This window comes from Podarcis raffonei, chromosome 8 (genome assembly GCF_027172205.1).
Source record: "Podarcis raffonei isolate rPodRaf1 chromosome 8, rPodRaf1.pri, whole genome shotgun sequence".
NCBI lineage: Eukaryota > Metazoa > Chordata > Lepidosauria > Squamata > Lacertidae > Podarcis > Podarcis raffonei.
In genome coordinates, this window is record NC_070609.1 from 32854064 (window position 1) to 32877069 (window position 23006).

Consider the following 23006-nt stretch of genomic DNA (forward strand, 5'->3'; position numbering starts at 1 on the left):
TGTCACAAAGTTCTTCTTGCCGTTTAGTTGGAATCTCCTTTCTTGTAACTTGAATCCTTTGATTTGGGTCCTAGCCTCCAGAGCAGGAGAAAACTTGCTCCATCCTCCATGTGACAACTCTAGATACTTGAAGATGGCTATCATATCTCCTCTCATACCTCCTCTTTTCCAGGCTAAACATACCCAGCTCCCTCAACTGTTCCTCATGTGGCTTGGTTTCCAGACCCTTTATGGTCTTGGTTGCCCTCTGCACACAACCCAGCTTGTCATTATCCTTAAACTGTGGCACCCAAAACTGGACACAGGACTCCAGGTGTGGTATGATCAAGGCTGAAAAGAATGGGATCACTTGCAATTTATTATTATAAGTTCAATAAATCAAATAAATACTTGCTTTGATCTGGACACTATACTTCCGTTGATGCAGCCTAGAATAATTATCTTTTTTGCTGCTGCATCACACTGTTGACTCATGTTAAGTTTGTGGTCCACTCACCCATAGATCTTTTTCACAGGGGACACCTGGCCTGCCAGTAGTACATAAGTAAAAGGTAAAGGTAAAGGTACCCCTGCCTGTACGGACCAGTCTTGACAGACTCTGGGGTTGTGCGCCCATCTCACTCAAGAGGCCGGGGGCCAGCGCTGTCCGGAGACACTTCCGGGTCACGTGGCCAGCGTGACAAAGCTGCATCTGGCGAGCCAGCGCAGCACACTGAACGCCGTTTACCTTCCCGCTGGTAAGCGGTCCCTATTTATCTATTTGCACCCAGGGGTGCTTTCGAACTGCTAGGTTGGCAGGCGCTGGGACCGAGCAACGGGAGCGCACCCCGCCGCGGGGATTCGAACCGCCGACCTTTCGATCGGCAAGCCCTAGGCGCTGAGGCTTTTACCCACAGCACCACCCGCATCCCAGTACATAAGTATAGAGCCTTAAATCTGTCCCTATTGAAATTCATTTTGTTTGGGCCCAGCTCTCCAATCTGTTAAGGTCATCTTGTATTCAGATTATTTTCTGCGGCACTAGCTATCCCTTGCAGTTTAGTGTCATCGGCAAATTTGATGAACATCCCCTCAATTTATTTTAAGTTGTTTATAAAGACATTGGGCAACAGGCCCAGGACAGAACTCTGTACCATCTCACTTGTCACTTTCTTCCAGGAAGAGGAGGAACCATTTGTGAGCACTTTCGGTTTGGTCCATCAACCAACTACAAACCTTCCTAACAGTTACCTTGTCCAGCCCACATTTTATCAGCTTCTTTGCAAGAATACCATGGGGGACTTTGTCAAAAGCTTTAGTAAAATAAAGACCACATTGTCTCATTCTAATTCACCAGGCATCTACAGCAGCTCACATCACATATATAGTCATAAATACACACACAAGCAGCTAAGGCAAAAAGATGCTCCAAAAGTTTTTAAACCAGTGCTTAACAACATTGGTGCTTGGCAAATGGAGGCAAGAAGGCTTTCCAGACAAAATCTTTTCCTCCATGGCCTGCCTAGGGGGCAGACAGAAGAGATTCAGTCATGTCTGGGCCTCCATTCAGCAAGTTGAAGCAAGAAAGAATAGATGGCACAGCTGGACTTTTTAAAGTGTTAGCCCTAACACTAAACTGTCTTGGATCTGTACTGATTTTAGCAGATGATCTTATATAGGCAGATTCATATAGGAGCAGACCATCCTTGAGATTCTCCAGAATCCTAAACTGCTTAAAACACCACCTTCAGTTGTTCCCAGAAAGAAACCACTACAACTGGCACTTTAAAGATCTTCATAAATCCTGGTGAAATATGCTGACCTTGGCAATGCCTGGTTAATAGCCTAAAACCTGTAGGCTATACTAACAACTTCATGAAGCCTTCAAAAACCACTCAAATGTAACAGTTGCTTAGCTGAAAATGGACATTGCCAAGGCATAGATAACCAGGAAGGATGCACCAGCTGAATCTGGCAGAAGGCACAATAGTAGCCAACAGGGCCAGGTTTTCTTGCTCCCTGCTTTGTTGAGGCAAAGACCATGAGGTGGCAGGAAAGCCTCTACTGGTGTCTTTCCATCTATACAGTGGTACCTCTGGTTACATACTTAATTCATTTCGGAGGTCCATTCTTAACCTGAAACTGTTCTTAACCTGAAGTACCACTTTAGCTAATGGGGCCTGCCGCCGCTGCACGATTTCTGGTCTCATCCTGAAGCAAAGTTCTTAACCCGAGGTACTATTTCTGGGTTAGCGGAGTCTGTAACCTGAAGCGTATGTAACCCAAGGTACCACTATACACAGAAAATAATTCACTACCCAAAACAGAGAAACAGACCAATTTTATTACAAAGCTTTTTCTTCAAAAAAATGAAAATAAAAAGTTCTTTTTTTAAAAAAAAACCACAATATATATATCTTCCCTGCCCTGCCCCCAAAAGACAAATACAATGATCTTTCATTTCACCAATACAAGTATCGAAGAGCTGCATGGATCTTGCATCCCAGAGACTAAAAAACAGCTAAACCAGAGGCTTAAAAAAATAAAAACCTTTCTCTCCCTGCCCCCCAACCCACCCCACCCTCTGCCCCAAGAGTGACATGGCTAAATTAGCAGCATCGTTGAGACTGACCCCTTACAGTGGCGCTCTGTGGAAGGATGCTCCCCCTTCCAATCCAATCCCACAACCCACTGAAAAATTCCACCCCCACCGCTTGCACTTGGCTGGCGTGTGTAACCAAAACCATCCCTAGAACTTTTCTCCTAGAATATGGTGATATTTGAGAGGCCTTTTTTAAAAAAAAGATGCCCTTATGAATCACTGGCTAGTTTCTGCACATGCCAGCTATAGGTTTTGGAGCAGATTCTGGGGGTAAGGCCATGACAGGACAAAAGAGGATTAGACAAGTGAGCACCATGTGTGCTAAGTTCACAGTGAGGAGCGTTTGATGCAGAACAGAGGAACCTCCACTCCTCCTCTGTGGAGAAAATGCATATTCCTCTCCACAGCATGAGGAGACTTCACATTGATAAGCACTTCCACTGACACTTCCGCCATGCCCTAGAGGACTCCCTGTTCCTTGGAGGTGCTGACTGGAACTACCCCTCCACTCATTAACTTGCGCCTCTGGGATGCTGAGGAGCAGCATCAATTTGTGGTTACCCAGAACGGAGTCGATTCTTTCATGGGTGCTGCTTGAAACTTGAAGCTTCGACCCCCCCCCCGCCACCCACCCCCCAAAAAGCCTCCCAAAGTTTTATGGCTGTATCCATACCTCAAAAAACTATTCAAGGAAAACAACAAAAGACAAAAACCCAAAGCCCCAGAGCATATGTTTCTCCAAGGGGAGACCATAGTTTCAAAAGAAGAGAAGGTGCAGGAGAAAGGGAGACTTTAAAGTTTTTTGAAAAATGAAAAAACAAACACACACATGTCCCCAAAGAGGCGGCAGCAGGAACGCAAGAATAAGGGTTCCACTCAAGCTGTAGCCCTGAGGCCGAGTAGGACTGTGTACCAAGCAGATTCCTCACCCCCAGGGAATCGCAGCAAGGAAATCCACCTGGGTCTCAAGTCCCCAAAATATTTATATAGAAATATCTACAGAAACTTATATAAAATACAAATCTTGTGGAATGGGAAGGTACCCGAGAGGCCGAACCAGGGAACCAGGGGACTGAGGGGTTACCCGTCTGCCAGCTTCTTAGGTCGATTTTGTCTCTTCCTTTATGCTGTGGGATAAAGGCAAGGAAGAAGCAGCGTGTTAACAGGTACCAAAGGTTACAAATGTTAAACTGAAAAGCCTAACAAACCTGAACTCTCACACCATCCTCAAAAGTTTTAGCTCCTATGCTATTACACTGGTCCTCTTTCCTTTCAATGGCCCATCCATCTCCTCCTGTGCCGCTCTTAAAAAGGTACCAAATTCTACCGCCTGAAGAGACAGCCTCACCTTATTTCATGGTAGGGCTGCCTCTATGAGCTGCTCTATGTGTGCATGGCTTTGCCATGAGGCAAGGAGCTGCTCATGCACACAGCTAGATGGATCGCTTAAACAGCAAGGTACCTGGTTATGAAGATTTATGCACACTTGGAGGCTGAAGAGTTGAACCAAAAGAGCTTCACTTTCCAAACATAACAAGCAGCGACACCATTCAAATGAGGGGAAAGGGGTCTCACCCTTTGGGCTCTGTCGTGTCCTCTTTTGCCTTCTCTTCCTCTTTCACTTCTGTAAGAGATCATGGCATGCAGTTATATAACTAGGTGCAGAAATGATTCTTGGACACAAACTCCGGCCTTTAGCCTGCCCTAATATTCTTGAATTTGTTTTCTCTCTGAAATGTATGCCCTGTTGCCTCTCACTATGCCCATCCTCCTTCTAACCTCACCAAGAGCTCTACATTTATTAATATTGTTATTTATAAAATGATTCTTTTGAGAGGGCTCAACATTTGGGGCAGAGCCCACCCAAGGCAGTTTGCACAACATAAAACACAATGCAAAAGAAGCAAAAACACAGCACTATCAATCTGTTAAAAATAGGCCAGTTTCCACAAGAAAGGTAATTCAGCTTTTTGCAAACTCAGCTTTTGTATAATTAATAACAGCAGCAGGAACAAGTTTCAAGGCCTGTGGACATATGCTTGGAAGTGTGTGCACAAGGCCTGCTGAAATCTCACAAGTCAGAAAGGTGATTGAACATTTCGTAACACTGGGAGTGGGATGTGGTGGTAAAAATCAGAGCAAATTGTGCAAATTAATTAAAGTAAATTAAGCTGCCTAATCTTACAATTTCTAACCTGCCCCCATACCCTACCCATTGGACATGGCTTCTCCCATACGGATGCTGTAGGTCTTTGGCTGGGGCTCTGCTCGGAGTGTCTTGGCAGGCATAGGCAAACTCGGCCCTCCAGATGTTTTGGGACTACAACTCCCATCATCCTTAGCTAACAGGACCAGTGGTCAGGGATGATGGGAATTGTAGTCTCAAAACATCTGGAAGGCCAAGTTTGCCTATGCCTGGTCTTGGGCTCCAGAGGTTCAGGCACTGGCCATGAGAAGCTGGCTTTTTTGTGGTCACCTCTTCTTCATTATCTGCAACTCCCTGCGCCCAAGGAAGCCCCCTCTCCTCTTGGCTTTTGGGAGGCAGACAAAAACATTCCTCTTTCCCCAAGGCTTAAGCAATGTAACATTTGGATTTTATATATACATATTACACCACAGGGATCTGAAGATGGGAATAGAAATTAATTAATTAGTCCTTCAAAGGGTCATATACAGATTTTCAAAGTTCTAGTGACTCCAATGATGGATTGTTTTGTTTCTAAAGTTGGGAATTGTCACTTCTCCAACATGACAGGGGTAAAACTTTCAAATTACAAAGCAGCCACCATTAAGCTTGCTGTTTCCCTGGGAACACAGAACCAGCAGATATGCTCCTGCAGGCAGATGGTTACTTATGAAATCTGCAGCCAGCTACGCTGTCAAATGCAGTCCTCTTGCTGCCACCAAAAGAAAGCAATGCAAAAGAAAGACAGGCATTTCATACTTGGGAATGCTGGGAGTGCCCCCTCCCAAAGGCTGGGGTCTTGAAGAACAGGGTGCTGCTCAGAAAAAAGAGGGTCACATCCACACCACCATTTGCTGCCTACAGTGGTTCCTTTCTAAAGCCAGACAAGACCGCGCATAGAATCTCTTAAAATGCAAGACAGGCTGGTCTGCAGCTACTCAGAGGCAAGAGAAACACACTCTGCACATGCTCAGAAGCACTTAACACTACTTTATAGGTACTCAACAGGTGGTCTGGGGGTACCTGGTGCTGCAACATTACTGAGCAAAGCAGGTACGGACTTGAGCAGCTCCTTGGACGTGAGACTGCCACATGTAAGAACCAGCTAAAATTATTTTTCAAAAGCATATCCAGTGGTTTCAGCAGAAGAACTACAACTACCTAGGGGACTGAACCCTGAAAAACAGTAAAAATGTCAGTCAGTAGCTGTTAAGCTGCGGCTTTCCCCACCTCCTTTCTTCTCCTCCTCCTTCTCCTCTTCTTCCGTTTTTGCCCGTTTGGCCTTCTTGAAATTGGCGACGTTTTTGCGCCCACCTTCCCCTTCGTCTTCAGAGTCAGAGAATTCCTCATCACAAGCTATTCTCTTGTCTGATGAGCGGACTGGAGGGGGAAGAAAAGAAAAGGCTGTATCAGCGGCACCAGGCTTTTGGTTTCAGGCAGGGGAGCCTTCAGGAAAAACTATAGATGGAAAGTGCACACACATACAGAGACAAAAAAGTTCCACTGCTTGAACCACACAATGTTACTGGATATTTGGTGGACCACCACTCTTTCCAGATCAGCCAATCCTGGCTCTGAGATTACAAATTGTAATAATGAAACACAGAGGGGAAAGACAATCCTAAGCCACATTATGGGTCCTACAAAGAGCCAGAGGTTGCAGTTGCTGCTTGGCTGGGGCTGCATATCTAAGGCAGGGCAGTCCCTACTGACCAGAAAAGGGACTGGTTCCTCTACTGTTATCCTGCTAAAGGTTGCACATTTCCCCTGCTCTAACTACCCAAAGTGTGCACCCGCCTATGCATGATCCAAGGCAGCAAGCAATCTCCACAGCCCCAAAGCACTCACTGGAAATCCGCTTGTCAGGATCCTCTTCATCTTCATCTCCACTGTCCTCTGGGACGGCATCCTCCGGGATCGGCTGCATCTGGACTCCAGGAGCATGGGGAAGCATTCGCAAGTTCTCAAAGAGACGTTGCCTGTGGCCAAGCAATCACAAAGGGCCCATCAGAGAGCCATCAGAAAGGGACAACAACAACAACAACAACAACAACACACACACACACACACACAGCAGAAGTGACTAGCTTCACTCGTGAGACAAGCAAGGCAAACTTACTTAATCTTCTCCAGATATTCATTGGTGTTTTGGTTGGTCATGTTGGAAGGGCTGATGTGGAGCTTGAAGTCCGGCCCAAAATATTCAAAATAATCATTGTATGGAAGCTCTGCAGAAAGTTTTTTTAAAAAAAAAAACAACAGAATGTTACTGGGTCTCCATCGAGGCAATTCAAATACTGGGTGTAAGAAAAGGCAGGTGCAAATGAAGAAGGGGGCAGAAAATGCTTCTGCCAGGGAAGACTCTTCACATTTCCATGACGCTGCCTCCATTTTAGCAGTGAAAGAAAATGCATGCAAAAACATTTAATCTGCATAATTTGTTTAGGATGCAGATATGGCTTGTTTGGAGGGGTTGTGTTTGCCCTACCCCAAATGCACACAGCTGCAATGCAAAATTTCTATCACATTACACTGCTTGAAATTCTCCGGGACTCTGAGGTTCTCAGATTAATATGAACCACTGGAGACCTTCTTCTAGCCCTAAGAAAGGTTGCCAGTTTCGTTGCTATAAATCCCATGTAAAGCCCAACTCCTCCTCATGTCTAACTAGGCTGCATGCAGGCCTGGCTCCCCTCAAAGTCCATTTCCAGAGAGCTCAACACCACAAGAATCTTTTAAAGGTATTCTAGAAATCAAAAGGCAGGTGACTTTACCATTTGGAATATCTGTATTCAAAGCCACAGCAGTCTCATAGGTCCAGCACCTGGCCACGTTGCGGATGGTGTAGCCGCCCCCTCCGAGCATCAGCATGGGCAAGTTAAAGCTCTTGATGAATTCCACACACTTGGCATGACCTGAGAGAAGCAGAGAAGGGAAGAAGGGTGTTGGGTTGCTGAGAGAGAGATGGAGAGCTTCCGCACAATAATGAACTGTCCAACTACGTGTGCCCAACAGCAGAAGCAACCCAATAAGCCACTTTTAAGACAGATCTCCTCAATAGGGCCTCTTTAGATCGCATGGTGCTACCTTGGAGAGCAAGACAGGTCCTGAATAAGCCTGCTTACCTTTAATGGTCAGATTAAAGCAACCCAGCCTGTCTCCTGATAAGGAATCTGAGCCACACTGCAATGCAACAGCACTAGGCTGGAATGTCTCCATCACTTTGGACATCACCTGATCAAATAAGAGAGAGAGTCCAGATGCATACCTGAGCAGGATCGGCCTGCAGCAAGCACATAAATTCACACACATTTTGATTATCAGAACCCGCCCCCATTCAGTGCAAACTTGTATGTTTACTAGGAAGTTAGTTCCACTGCATTCAAGTGGGCTTATTCCAAGCATGTATGTGTGCAGAAGATTGCAGTCCTAATTCCTTACTTTTTGTGATGCGTTCCTGCAAGTAGTCAGGAAATAATCTACTGCCCCCACCCCCACTAGCTCCAAACCACAGCCATTCTCTCTAGTGCCCCTCTGGAGCTCAGCACAATGGAAGAAGGATCCCACCCACCTCATCTCTAAGCTATAAGAGCAGATTGGGAGTCGACACATCAGCCTTGCCTTGGTGAGCAGAAATGTGGAACACTAAGGAAGAATATCCCACCACAAGGAACATTCCAGAAAGGGAAACTTACCGGCTTAAAGATGGCTTCATAGGACTCATCATCTATCCCATCCCGGAGGGGGTAGTTGACTGCGTAATATTTTCCTTTGCCTGCACCAATGTCCTAGAGGGTAAAGGGAACGAGACACTGTGAAATAACCTGGGCTGTGTCTCTTGGCCTTTGGAGGTCTCACTGTCCTCACAGCACTGCTCTCCTCAATTTGCATAGGACACCCAAGGGCTAGCATGTCCTGCTTTTCCAAATTTAAGAGGGCAACTGAGACCTTGTCCACAAACGGCCAACATCTTATTCAGACCTGCCTCTCCGCAACAAATCTCAACACAGCAATTTAGAAAAGGCAAGGCTAGGTATACTTTGTATCAACATTCAATAAAACAGAGCTGGGGAGAGGTTAGTGGAACCCCACTCTTTTACCTGATTAAAATACACAGATTTAACAAATATGCAAGCTAGCTTACTTTGTGGTAATCTGTTCTATGTCCGCAGGCTTCAGATGAGGGAAAAGGACCTACAGAAGAGCAAAGTCCCACCACTTGATCACATGATACTGACCACACTCCTTCCAGTTTGAGATTTTACCAGGAATACTGGTAAAAAAAAAAGCTTTCCCTCACATGTAAAGGGCTAAAAACACAATTTTAGAGATTGGGTGCGGTGGGAGAGAGAGGCAATCCTCTGGATTCTGAATTCTGTGGCCCGCTTTCTTGCTGCAATCACAATAGCATGAAAAATACAGCCCCCTGCTTGTAGATATTTTCAAGGGGAGGCAACTAATACTGTGAGTGCCTGGTGAACATTATGCATTAGTTTTAGAACGGGAGAAGCTCATGAACAAAGCTGCTCTCTTCATCAAAGGGCCTGGGAGTTGTCACAGGGGAACCTTGCTGTTTCAGCCAGCCTTCCAAGGGAGGTGCTGCTGCAGCCTCCGTTCTCACCCGCAGGTCCCCTGTTCCTGGGAAGTATTCGCCATACTTATGGAAAGATGCCGTCATGACACGGTCTGTAGTGTAGAAGGCCTCCTCCACACCGTCGCCATGGTGAATGTCTATGTCGACATACAACACTCTCTGGTGGTACCTGGGATTGCAAAGGGGCTGTCAGACTGGCATTACAAGGCCCAAAACCACTTACCTGCCCATGACAGGGAAGAAGGGAAACAGAGCATAAAGCTGTTGGTTAGCCACAGAAACCTGTCTGCAGGGACCCATCTTCCCATAAAAGAACCCTCAATAAAATTCCAAGAGCCCCCAAGGTTCCTTGGAGCACTGTTTGGAAATCATCCCACTAGCCTGATACCCCCGTATCAGTTTCTTTAATTGTTGTAGGATGTAAGGTATTAGAGCAGGGGTCGGCAACGTGCGGCCCATGGGCCGGATGAAAGACCGTTTTACCGGCCAATGAGCCGCTCACTCAGCAAGTCCCCCGCGCGCTGCGCTAAACCAGCAAGGGGGTTGAGTGGTGCCAGAAAACGTGTCTGCGCATGCGTAGATACTGGAAATCGCGCCTGCGCATGTCCAGACACTGAAAATTGCTTCTGCGCAGGTGCGGTTTTTGGCGTCTGGACATGTGCAGAAGCAATTTCTGCGGCCGGTGACAAGCACAGACACAATTTCTGGCATCGCGCTGTGCCAGTCCGGTCCACGGACGATCTCCATGGGAGTGATCTGCCCCATGGCCGGTAAACCTTGCTGACCCGTGTATTAGCATCACAACCAGAAAGGACACACATACATATTGATAAAATTACACAGGGACAGGTTTCCGCAGATTAGCTTTTCAACTGATACCAACAGAACAATATGGTAAGCCTAGGAACTTCCCCATCAAAGGTCCACCTTATTCAACTGTTCTCACAGTGGCCAGCCAGATGCTCCTTGGAAGCCTACAAGCAGGCTCTGACCCCACTTTTGCTTCCAAGAAACTGCTATTCAGAGGCATGCTGCATCTGAATTGAAAGGTGCCATACAGCTATCAACACTAGTGGCTGCTGACAAATTTATCCTGCATGAATTTGTCACTCGAATCCCCTTTAGAAGCCATCTGGGTTAGGGGCTATCACCATAAATTGTGGCAACAAATTCCCTACAATTGTTATGTTTTGGGTGAAGAAGCAACTTTCTTCTGCCTGCCTTGAATCTCCTTGCCAAAACAAGCAATACAGACTAGGAAAAAAGAGTTTAAAATTGCTGTATCGGTTATACAGTTGATTGCACAAGGGACAGTCATGAAAATGGAAGACTGAGGAGCATCAATGGACTAGAGGCAGCAACCATTTTAGGAGTGTTTGATATGTGCGCGACTGCGCGTGTGCGCATCTTGCCAAACCCAGAAGTGACCCAAAAATGTCACAAAAGAGGTGGGGCGGGCTTACGTGGGTTCTGCTGACATGCACGGGGGTTTGGAAGATAACCCCTGTGCAAAATAGTCACTGCCTGTACTACCTGGGCCACCTCAGGGACAAAAACTCAAGCAGCTGAACATTTCCCCCTGGAAAAAGAAATCCCTGTGCATATAAAACCAGCATGCTGGAAATAAGGCTAAACTGGAGGTTTTCACCCAACATCTAGCTAGCTTTCCTTGTGTAAAACTATTTTTGAATTGGAATAATCAAGCAACCCTCCACTTGCAGTTTGAAGCAGTACAGTCCAAGAAGATATTTTCATTTCAGAATGACAAATTCAGAGAGGTATTATAATATAATCATATAAAAATCAGTAGTAAAAAGCAGAGGGGGGCTACTTATAGGGGAGGAGCTGCTATCATCTCTGCAAGAACTGAGACTATTGTTTCTGAGAGCTTCAGGGGTAAATTGTTGTACGTACTTTAGCAACTCCAAGATGGCCAGAACGATGTCATTGACATAACAGAAGCCTGAGGCTTCAGACTTCTTGGCGTGATGCAAGCCTCCTGCCCAGTTCACAGCAATGTCTGTCTGCTGCTTGTTCAGCTTCACTGCACTGGCTGTAGAGAGAATTTCAGACCAATGACACAACCAGATAGCAAAGAATCGTACAGCAGGAACCCTAAAACTTTGCAGAGGACACTCAAACTCTACAACTGAATGCAGAATTACTTATAAACAATCCTTTGCCAGGTTTCCCCTCTATCTACAAGGGAGATGGCAACCTCAGGGGTGGTGCCCCCGATTGAAAAAAGCTGCACATAGAGATTTAGTCTCCATGCTGCTTATATGTGTATGTATTGATTCTATTGTGGTATTCCATGTGGCTTTCTTTTCAAAACTTAAATTAACTGCACCACCTGGAAAACCAAGTTATAGGATGATTACTAAATAAAACTAATAGTAAACACACTTGCCAACAAAATTATCAGAACTCAGGTTGTGGAGTGCAAGTTCCATTGTTTTCGAATCCCAATTTTCCCAAAGTGTCAGGCGTAAGGAGAACAGGAACAAGACGTAAGAATAGACTGCAATTCTATTTTTACTCATTTAGGAATAAGCCCCACCAAATACAGTCTAACTCCCATAGAATCATAGAGTTGGAAGAGACCACAAGGGCCATCGAGTCCAACCCCCTGCCAAGCAGGAAACACCATCAGAGCACTCCTGACATATGGTTGTCAAGCCTCTGCTTAAAGACCTCCAAAGAAGGAGACTCCACCACACTCCTTGGCAGCAAATTCCACTGTCGAACAGCTCTTACTGTCAGGAAGTTCTTCCTAATGTTTAGGTGGAATCTTCTTTCCCAAGTAAACATGCACAGGGTTGCCCCGTTAATTAAGCAACATTTAAGACCTCATTAGAGATATATTTTTCACACTTCAATCTACAGTTAATTCGTCCTTTTTTTAAAAAAAATTAGCTGTTACTTACCAACTGACCCTCCGGTAGAAAGCTGACAAAATTCAAACAAGCCATCAAACACAGGACAGTCTTCTCCAACATTGACTTGAATAAAGAAAGAAAAAGAAAACACTGAGGAGACAAGATTTAACTTAAGGGCCTTAACAGACTGGAGAAAGAGCTATCAGAACTCTGAAACAACTTCTCCCTGAGACAACAACAGTATTTTAACATATCTGAAGGGTGGGTGAAGAGGAGAGGCAAGGTGGGAACCTGGCAGAAAGTCACAAAACTGTAAACTGGGTGGACAATATTTCCCCTTCAAACCTGCCCATGTTAATCCAAACATGTAGCACAACTAGAGAGCAGATGCACTGAAATGGGGTGCTTGCGGAGAAAGTATATCAACCTGTTGGCTACTCAAGACAAGAGCTTGTATTTGTAAAAGCTGTCCCTTGGCACAGAACACAAACGCATTCCAGAAGGGTGGGAATCAACGCTAGAGTAACTCGCCACCTGCTGGAGTCACATGGAACTGAAAGAGGGAGCTTAAATCTACTATATATACCCGTACTTTGGAAAGTGGATTATCTGTTTGTCCATCTGCTCTCTATAGGTTTGGCTTCCTCTCAAGATTTTGTTGCCAAGCTTGGCATGAGGATTTATGAGGTGGTGGAGCCAGTCTTTGTTAATGTTTGGACACTGGGTGCCATTCTGAAACCAGATAGTGAACTAAAGCTTCACTTTGATGTGACTTTGTCCAATTTTTGGTGTGACAGGTCTTTGTTGTTGTTGTTTAGTCATTTAGTTGTGTCCGACTCTTCATGACCCCATGGACCAGAGCACGCCAGGCACTCCTGTCTTCCACTGCCTCCCGCAGTTTGGTCAAACTCATGTTAGTCAACTACTCCAATTTGGACACCTCTGAAGATACTGCCACCCGATTTGCAGGACTTTGCCGAAATTGGCAGAGCACTTCCAACTTGTACCAATCTAGATGCCTCTTGACATACTGTTGCCAAACAAAGCATGAGGGTTCCTGAGGTGGAGGAAGTGGTTTTTGCCTATGTTTGGAAGGCAGACACCATGATGAATCAAGATGGCAGACCAAATGAACCCTAATTAAACATTTTCTCTCCCCACTCCCACAAACTGATTCATAGCCAGATCCACAGATTTCCTTGGGTTGGAGCCCCAAAACTCACAAATTACACTATCCATTTAAAAATTGGTTAATTTTCCAGGCAGTGCTAGTTACTGCTAGCTAGTAACTATACAGCATTTAAGGTGCTTCATGTAGCTCAGAACACTTCAAACCTAATAAACAATGGTTTGTTGTTACACGAATAAGCCTCTCCGTTGAGTCTCGTACATCTCCATCCCTTTGTGCAGAGGTAAGGTAAAGGTAAAGGGAACCCTGACCATTAGGTCCACTCGTGACCGACTCTGGGGTTCCAGTGCTCATCTTGCTTTATTGGCTGAGGGAGCCGGCGTACAGCTTCCGGGTCATGTGGCCAGCATGACTAAGCTGCTTCTGGCAAACCAGAGAAGCGCACGAAAACGCCGTTTACCTTCCCGCCAGAGCGGTACCTATTTATCTACTTGCACTTTGACGTGCTTTCGAACTGCTAGGTTGGTAGGAGCAGGGACCGAGCAACGGGAGCTCACCCCATCCTGGGGATTCGAACCGCCGACCTTCTGATCGGCAAGCCCTAGGCTCTGTGGTTTAACCCACAGCGCCATCCACGTCCCTTTGTGCAGAGGTGGTAGATATTAAAAGCTTGAACTTCACGTTGAGGACAAATAAAGGGGGCAAAGAGGAGGAGGGAGTATGCAAGCCCAAGGCTTGATGTACTTATTTTATACTGTTTTGTATGAATACAGCTACTGTCCTACTAGGGTAAGCCAGTGTTATCCCTAATGGTTTCTGGAAGCTTAGTACAAGCTGATGACAACACGAAGTGATTTTACTATTGCAGGTACCAAATTCTGCTGCTCATATCTTATGTATACCCATAGTTTTTATATTTTCAAAAACAAGATTACTGTGTGGAGAAAGTTCCCTTTCAGCTCCAACTACCAGCAAAGATAAAATAATCACACTCAGAACATACATCGCTGCATTTGCTTGCTGTACTCAGACATGTTGTCTGGGCGAATCGACCGCAGAAATTTGATGTAGTCATCGCTGTGGTATTTGGTCATTTCTTCAGCACTAGCCTTATAGGGTCGCTGTAATGACACAGTTAAAAGAAACACCTAAATAATGCAACAAAATGTTAACATAGTTCAGACTCTACCAATAATGCTTTCCAGCGGCATTTCTGTTCAAGAGTCTGAGCAGTACAGGAAAGGTGAGAACCCAATGGGAGGGTCTAGTTTCTACTTCTACCATACAATGTAGAATGAAGGAACTGATGGAAAGGACTGTGTAGGAAAACCTAAAGAGCAGAGAGCTCACCAATCCAGGTACAATCAGACCTGTATGTCTGCCGTTGATAAGCTTAAGCATCAGTGTGTTGTTCAAATTGATGGTATATTTTTTAAGGCAGGTCTGTAAACAGCCACGTGAGTTAGGATTGCCTTTGTCGGCATCTGGGGGTTGAACAGCCAGCTGGCTAGCCCCCAGCTGGATCGTCTCCTTCCAGCCGTCACACTGCGAAGACCCCTCGACCTTTGGTTCCGACATATATCAGTGACCCAGGTCTGCTGACATGGGCACACTTTACTTAGCAGAGCAAACTGCACAAACAGGATAGGCTTGAGGCTGTGGATACATACTATGACTATGGGTTTATTAAATGTAAATTAGGACAAAGAAACATGTCATCTCTCCTTGTCATCTTCTCAGAGATAGAGTCAAAAGCAAAAGCAATACAGCGGAAGTTCCACTTACACCAGCAAACTGTGTTGGAATGTAAACAGACATGTGACACGTAACAGTTCTATGTCTGAACAGAAAAGGTGGAATGGAATCTCCAACAGCCTTGTGGAAAACGGGTATCAATTTCTGTACAATATGTGAGATTAAAAATGGTTGGGTCTGTATTTTGCCTCAAATCACTTACTGATATCCATTAGCAGGAGAGAGAATAAAAACAGTGGGCTAATAAAGTTTTTGGACTTGTCTGCAAGACTACTTTAATGGAAAGCCCAAAAGTATGCCAGAGTGCCTTCAGAATTCAGAGAGAGAATTCTGGCCTCATCATAGGCCAGAATGTACTCCCTTCATCTCACTGTGCCTGCCTCTGGATAAAAGTCCTGACTGGGCATGCTTAGTGGGTGGGGCCCAATTGTCTTTTTCTGTAGGAGTGCCAGCAGACAATCCTGCCATGGCAAGGGAGTCTTACATGCTATTCCCAGCTTCCCATCAGCTGTTCCAGCTTTTTTCTTCTAACCCTATTGCTGTCTGGTTCCTCATCAGTTTCCTCCCATTCCTGTTTTTGTGAGTTAGGAGGTCGCATCAGACTGCTAGAACTCCATTGCTGCAGGTCCCAAACCACTTCCAGCCCAACCAAGTTTACATCCCACCGGGCCAATCACGCTGCAGCAAAGGTTCATTGGTTGTCCACCTCCCAACACACATTATTATTTGAGAAATTTGATTTGCTTGTGATAACTTGGGGGAGTTTAGTGAATAAGTGGATTATTCTGTTTCCCCTAGTCCTTTAATAAGGGTAGCTGATACAGTTTTTTGTTCTGATGTATTAAGAATGTTTCTTGTCTGTGACACCTTCTTATTATGGCCTGGTTTGCACATTACACTAAGCCAAACCATGGCTTAATACAAATATGCAAGAATTTGGGCTCCTAGAGCAGAGATCAGGATTGCTTTGCTTTTTTACACATGTTCTGCTGCTGCACTGTGCTAACCCATGGCTTGGTGTGTTATCTGAATCTGGGGTTTGTGGTACAGCTCTCTCAGATAAACCTTTGTCATAGTTCGTGGTTAGTCTGGAGAGAGTTAAACTACAAGTCTGGGTCTGAATTACATGCTAAACCAAGCCATGCCTTAGCACAGCGCAGCAGCAGAAAAATGGGGGAGAAGAGCAAGGTGACCATGATTTCCTCTCCTGGAGCCTGCATGCTCACATGTTCACACTAAACCGTGGCTTGGCTTAGCATGATGCAGGAATGAGGCTTGCATCTTGGTCCCCAAATTGTGGATTTTTAAATAAGTAGTTAGAAACTTACATAGATTTCCATTTTTCTGTAGAGGCCATAGTTCAGAAGGAGATTGTGAGTCATCCTGATTCTGTGGGGCTTCATAGGGTGGCCTTGACCATAGTAATAGTTTCCAATGTCACCTGAGACACAAGAAGAAGAGAAATACACATTATGTTGTAAACAACTTTAGGAATGTTAACAAGGAATGAATGTGAGCATCATAGCAGAGAACAAATACTTTGCATACAGATGGTCCAAAGTTAAATCCCCAGCATATCCAATTAATAAGGTCTCAAGCAGTAAAGCTGAGAAATACACCCTTCTCCTAAGGAGCTGCTATCAGTCAGCAGACAAAAGCACACTATATGGAGCAATGGCCTGATTCAAAAATGCTGCTTGAGTTTGCTGCAGCTGGGAATGAAGATGGGGCAGGGCTTAAGATGTGTCCAGAAATTGTGCAGAGAAAAGAAACTCTGATAGCCAGGACACATGTGTGCACACGTACACATCCAGAGCGCTCTTGCTGCTCAAAATTTAGAGTGGCCTCACACTTTATTTGGCAAACACATTGACTGCAGGTGTGCCAAAGCTTCCTGCAGCACAAACCATGATGAGTGATGTCTTCTACCAGAGATTGACCACAAATACAAAGGTGGTCTGCATATGGGACCTTGTCGTAGCAGGCATCCAAGACTGCAGTGGGAATCACATGGGAATGCAGCTCAATAAAGGCATTTCTTAAGGACACTGGTGAGAGTTTGGTCAAATAACTAGCTCTAAAATGCTCTGTTCTCAAGAGCGGATACCAAGAGAAAAATTGGCATTTCTGATTAGTTGCAGGTCCCTTCTAGATTCTATACAGAAGAGCCAATCCCTTAGTCGATACCTATTCAAGGTCAAAGCAGTGCTCAGTTGTGGAAAATAAACATACACTGGCACCTTAGTTTACAAACTTAATCCATTCCGGAAGTCCGTTCTTAAACCAAAACTGTTCTTAAACTGAGGCACGCTTTCCCTAATGAGGCCTCCCACCGCTGGTGACCTTCCACTGTTCGGATTCCGTTCTTAGACCAAGGTAAAGTTCGCAAACCAGGACACTACTTCCGGTTTTGGGGAGTTTGTAAACAGGATAGTTCGTAAACAGGGCTGTTCTTAGACTGAGGTACTACTGTAGTCTAAAACATCTAGACAAGTTGTTTTCCAGAATTGGTTATCACTCAATTCCATATAGCACCAAGCAGGAAAACACTCAATAGGCATTGTGTGTGTGTGTGTGTGTGTGTGTGTGCGCGCACACACACACACACACACGCACACGCACAGAGGGGGGGAACAGTTCACTCTTGCTCACCCTTGCCTTAATTCTTGGCCACCAGGATTCTGTCTGAAGAAGAGCTGCTGATATTCCTGATGGTAGGGAGTACAGCCTTGGAAGTCAAACAGAATCCGTTCCAGAAGTCTGTTCAACTTCCAAAAAGTTTGGAAACCAAGGTACGGCTTCTGATTAGTTCCCAACTGCACAGGTGCATTGGAAACAATAGCGGAAGCCACGCCGGACATTTGGCTTCCAAAAAAAGTTTGAAAACTGGAACACTCACTTCCAGTTATTGATCGTTCAGGAACCGGAACATTAGATTCCCAAGGCGTTTGGGAGCCAAGATACGACTTTCAGAAAAAACAGAGTTCAAATCAGAGTTCCAGGTTTCAACGCCATACAGCATTTGAGTAAGCACTTTACTACCAAATATATTTAGGGCAGGTTAAATCAGTTGCCCTCCCTTATTGTACATCAATGCTCCCATGGTTTTCTGTGCTTTGACTTCCACTGCTTCCATATGACAATTCCAAGAGAGGGTTTGATTAAAAAGTACACCCAAGTATCTAAATGAGTAAGTTTGTTCTATAACCTGCTGGTCCAACACCATCTATACCTAGGATTGTTTCTGCCACAAATCACAAACTTTGCGTTAGAGTAATGTATAGATATGAGGCCCAGTCAGGAAAGAGAGAAGCAGCACTAAATCATCTAAATACATCAAGATTGAGATCTTTATGTTCCTAACTACTGGAGAAGGAGAGTTTGCATTGGCTAAATATGGCACCAAAATCAAAACATATACAAAGTTTTGTATAACATAACAAACCAAAAACAAAACAAAAACTATCCAAAACATAGAACCAGCTTATCAACCACAAGGAAAGAATGGAAAGAATGTAACAATATTGTAAGGTGGGCTTCTTTAGGCCAGGTATTCCAGATGGAGTGCAGCAACCAAGAAGGCTTTGCTCCAAATCCCCACCAGTCTCAACTCTGAAAAGTGGGGGAGCTAAAACAAATTTGGGGCAAATGTGCAGGAGAAGGCCCTGTTTCATACATAATATGCTGGACATGAGGAGCAAGTTGGAATAGACAAAGAAATGCATTCCTTCCCACAATACACAGTTAACTTACAGAACTCACTGCCATAATATGTGATGGCTTTAATGCTATGACACATACTTAGGAAAAGTCTCCTTTGAACACAAAAGAGTCTTTTTTAAAGGAGTAAACAGTGCATAGAAACGTGCTGTAAAATATATATTATTTAACTATAAATGTATATTTAAAGCCATAAGGCAAATTCATGGTTGACCAATGACTATTCAGATGGTTAGAGTGTGGTGTTGATAATGTCAAGATTTCAGGTTCTGTCCCCTTAAGGTACAGCTGCATAGTCCTGCATTGCATGAAGTTGGACTAGATGATCCTCAAGGTCCCTTCCAATTCTATGATTAACCATCACATTTGGAGGCAGCATGCCTCTGGAACTAAACAACTGAGGAAGGCCATTACCCTTAGGCTATGCATGGGAATGTTCAAGAGACATGATCTGGCTGGCCAGCACTGAAACTGGGATGCAAAACTCTAGATCGGGGTACTCAACATAGTCCCCTCCAGATATTTTGGACCCGATGCAAGCTGTTGTCCAACACATCTGGCAGGCACCAGGTTGGGGGAAGGCTGCTGTATGTGAGCATTCATTTCATTTTTGTCAAAGAAAACAGATTTTAAGCTTGTATTATCTAAGCCAGTTTCTTTTCCAAAAAACAGGGTTCCAAAAAGTGCATATGTACGTGTTTAAGGAAATGCAAATATAAGTCACATTTTTTATTTGCCAATGTACTTCCAGAAAACAAAACTGTTGCACAAAGAAGGGTTCTTCCCACACACCCAGGAACCATCTTCCCCAAGAGTCAAGCATACTGTTGGGAGTAACAATTGATCCAGATCTGCCCTGTCCTAAGTGAGGAAATAGCTTCAGTTTTCATACAGAGATGAAGTGCTTAAAACTGGTGTAAAAACCAGGACACAGGAGTTCTTCAGAGGCTGCAAACCGTTGTGGATACAGCCAAGCCTATGGCAAACAGAGAAGCCTAGAAAAGAACAGGCAAGAGCAGGAGCATCTCCTGCTGAAACACTGCCAAGAGAAGGAGGTAGAAGGGAAACTGCTCTGGGTAGGGTTTGGCCAGAGTGTGAAGGCAAATACCCCAACACCTGGGAAAGCACCCTGGTGGAACTCTCACACACCACCACATCCTATAAGGATACAATGCACTCTTACCACTACCAACAAATCCAAGATAATGTGCTGCTGACTTTGGGGAGGAAGTCAAAAGCCTGAATGTCCCCTGGGGGAGAAACAGCCTTGAAGTTTGGAAGGAGCTTTTAGAAGTGATGAGTGGGTAAATCTAACCATTCCATAGGAGCTTCCTCCCCAATAAACAGTATGATTTCTACTCCTCTCAACCCTGATATATCACCAGTTCCTCTTCCAAGGCTCTTTGAAAATTACCCCTCTTCCACAACTCAGACCATACCAACTGTCCATTTCATGCCTGCCCAAAGCGCCAACCTCAACACTACAATTCTCATTTCCCCCATCCCACCACAAAACCCCCTCTGCAAAGCTCTTAATTTCCCCCCCTCTTAATTTTTCACCAATCCCACTGAACATCTTCCCCTGCCCATAAGCTTTTAGACAGCCACTTAATACCTAGTAGTAAGACCACCTCCAATCAACCAGACAGGAAAACTTTGGCAAACTTGAAAATGATACCTTTTTTGCCTCTTTTAGTTAAAGGAGATATGTGTGGGAATGTAAGCTAAAGGAAATGTCTGAAGACCAATAATTCTACTGGGCTTATTTGCAAGTCTGTCCTACCTAGCTCAAGTTTTCCCTGTTTCCCACCACCCAGTTTTCCTATTTGACTGACTTCCCTGCTATTAGCCCACTGCCAGTGTTCGAAACTCCCATTGTTCTAGGCGCATTTTGCGACTGGGAATTTCATTAGCGTGAGCAGTTTCTGAGCTCTGGGTACAGTACTGTGCCTAAGATTTCAGATTAAAACTGCAGAATGGAAGGAAAGGAGGACCTTTTTCTGCCTCCCCACTTCCAGCTACTCTCTGAAGACTGGAGAAGAGACCCTCTTAAGAATATTAGGGGGGTGGGCAGGGGAAGAATTAGACCACATGAAAAGTGAACATAATTATTTTAGCTGCAGTTTATTCATTTTCAGCTTTGTTATTTTTGTTATAAAAAAGCGCGCCTAGACATTCCATTGTTGCGTCAGTAACCTATGTTTAAGGTGCCATTTAGCTCCTAGCTTTCATATCTCAGTTTCTAACACTGCCCACTGCCCTCCCATAAGCCATCTCCACAGTCCTCTCTCCCTGCTGCTCCCTAAATCTTCACCCACCCCATCTTCACCCGTACCCCAAGACATCACCACTGTTCCTTCTTCCTGAGCCATCCTCTCTGCCCCCACAACATCCACCTTCCCCTCCTATCTTCCCAAAAACCTTGTTCACTATTCCTTCCGTCTCACTCCACCCACAGCAACCTGTGCACCCAACTTCCTTGAGCAAGACTCACATTTCCCTGCTCTTGCCCCCCAAGTCTTCCTCAGTGCTGGGGTCGGTTAGAGCAGAAGTCGGGGAGCCCAAGTGCCTTTCTCACAAACTCACTAGTTGGGTCTCGGGGAAGGCACCCCCAATCTCGCCCCCTCCAGCCCCACCTTCTGCAAGACCAGGGGACCGACAATGCCGGCCTACTGCGTAAAGTTGGCATAAGGATGCCCAAAATCACAAGGAGTGAACAAAAAGTGATTCGGACGCCTGCTCTGCAAACGCTGAGCGCTATTTGATGCCCCTAAAGAGTCCACTTCCCTCCTTCCCCTTCTCCAGAACCGCCGCCACCATCACCCCCTTATTCTTGGTGCGGTGCAGCTGGCCTGGCCTAGGACTGGGGAGAGCCAGGCACGAGTCCCAGTGGGTGACCTTGGGCCAAGTCAATCCTTATTCTCGGCCTAACCTACCTCGCAGGGTTGTTGTGACAGTCAGGAGAGCGTTAACACCGCCTGGAGCTCCTTTGGAGCAAAACCAGGGATGAAATACATAACTGTTCCCCCTTGTGGCTCTCTCCGTCCCCGCTTCCCAAGACCCTCGCCCCCCTCCCCACCCCCAGGTTACAAGACCCTCACTCAAGTTTCCTCTCCTCGCTAGCTCCTTTCATCGCTGCCCCCCGTCAACTCCCACCTCGCCTTCATCCCCTCCCTTCCTCCTCCCCAAATACCAGAAGGCTGCACCGGCCCTGCTTTCCTCCCTGCCCCCCTATAACTTGCCCCCTCCGCGCCCCATAGCGAGCAGCCCCCTCTGCACGCAGACTGCCCCTCCCCCACCCCACCGCCAGCCTTCCTCCTCCGCTGCCCCCTCCTCAGTCCAGAGGCTCCCTCGCCGGCCCGTCCGCGAGCCCAGAACCCCCCGACCCACCGTCGTAGTAGTAGCAGACTTTCCGCTTGGTCCCCTGAGTCAGCGCCATTTTCCGCCGCCTCCCGTCGCCTCCTCAGCTCGGACCCGAGTCCCGCCACGCAACCGAGCCCGCCTGGGGGAGGGCGGCGGCGGGAGGGGGCACCATCCCCGCCCCTTCCAATCTCCACAGCCTATTGCAAGTGGAGATGTTCCACCAGCGACCAATGAGAAGTCTGATGAGGCGGGGCGTTTCGAGCGAACAGGTTAGATCGAGCGGCGAGGAGTTGCTTGGACTGTACCATTTCGCCACAGGAGGAAAAGTAAAGGGGTGTACGTATGATGGGATTATACCATTTCCACATAAGATAGGGGGTGGTTGTGAATCGCTCTCTTCCAACCCCCCGCGCCGAGGAAATGGAGGTGCCCACCTCCTCACCCAACAAAGAATGTGAAATTTCAAGCTGGAGTGTGCCATTATCATAGCGGGGGAGGCTACGCATGCTTCCCCCACCGTGATACCTTTAATGGTGCGCAGATTCCCCCCTGTCAAACTTCCACTGTGCAACTCCGGAGTTTCATGTCCCCAACGCCCCTCTTCAAAGTTTATTAAGAGACAGATTGCTAAACCTGAGCTGCTAGATAGCTTAGGTCTGGAAGTTTAACATTTGTAACATATCAGGCCCGTAAATTTACATTTATTATCTCAGGCCTTTTATTTAGAGTATATAGATTTTAACTGAAGATGGCTTAGAGGTGTATTTGTATATTTACAAATACACCTCTAAGCCAATATA

At 45.7% G+C, this 23006-nt stretch overlaps 1 protein-coding gene and 1 long non-coding RNA gene across 2 annotated transcripts; one reads left to right on the forward strand and one right to left on the reverse strand.

The window, feature by feature from the left end:
* Nucleotides 1-1389: 1389 nt before the first annotated feature.
* Nucleotides 1390-3215, forward strand: LOC128418872 (uncharacterized). The gene is made up of 2 exons (XR_008331777.1): nt 1390-2068; nt 2283-3215. It is a non-coding gene; the product is annotated as an uncharacterized LOC128418872 (long non-coding RNA).
* On the reverse strand, nt 2303-22469 carry HDAC1 (histone deacetylase 1). Its single transcript, XM_053398987.1, has 14 exons — nt 22234-22469; nt 16452-16564; nt 14372-14489; nt 12288-12362; nt 11275-11413; nt 9388-9529; nt 8462-8554; nt 7892-8000; nt 7541-7681; nt 6886-6994; nt 6615-6745; nt 5997-6146; nt 4157-4205; nt 2303-3708 (listed from the first exon to the last, which is right to left on the reverse strand). The coding sequence occupies exons 1-14, from the start codon at nt 22280-22282 to the stop codon at nt 3681-3683; spliced, it is 1446 nt and encodes a 481-aa protein (XP_053254962.1). The 5' UTR covers nt 22283-22469; the 3' UTR covers nt 2303-3680.
* Nucleotides 22470-23006: the final 537 nt, after the last annotated feature.

Bases quoted from the DNA above. Each gene is read 5' to 3' on its own strand.
- HDAC1 (XM_053398987.1), bottom strand. From the start codon at position 22,282: ATGGCGCTGACTCAGGGGACCAAGCGGAAAGTCTGCTACTACTACGAC. The intron at 8,001-8,461 runs GTAAGTTTCCCT...TTATTTGATCAG, and splicing joins ATGAAGCCATCTTTAAGCCG to GTGATGTCCAAAGTGATGGA. The intron at 6,147-6,614 runs GTGAGTGCTTTG...TTCCCCCTCCAG, and splicing joins TCCTGACAAGCGGATTTCCA to TCCGCTCATCAGACAAGAGA.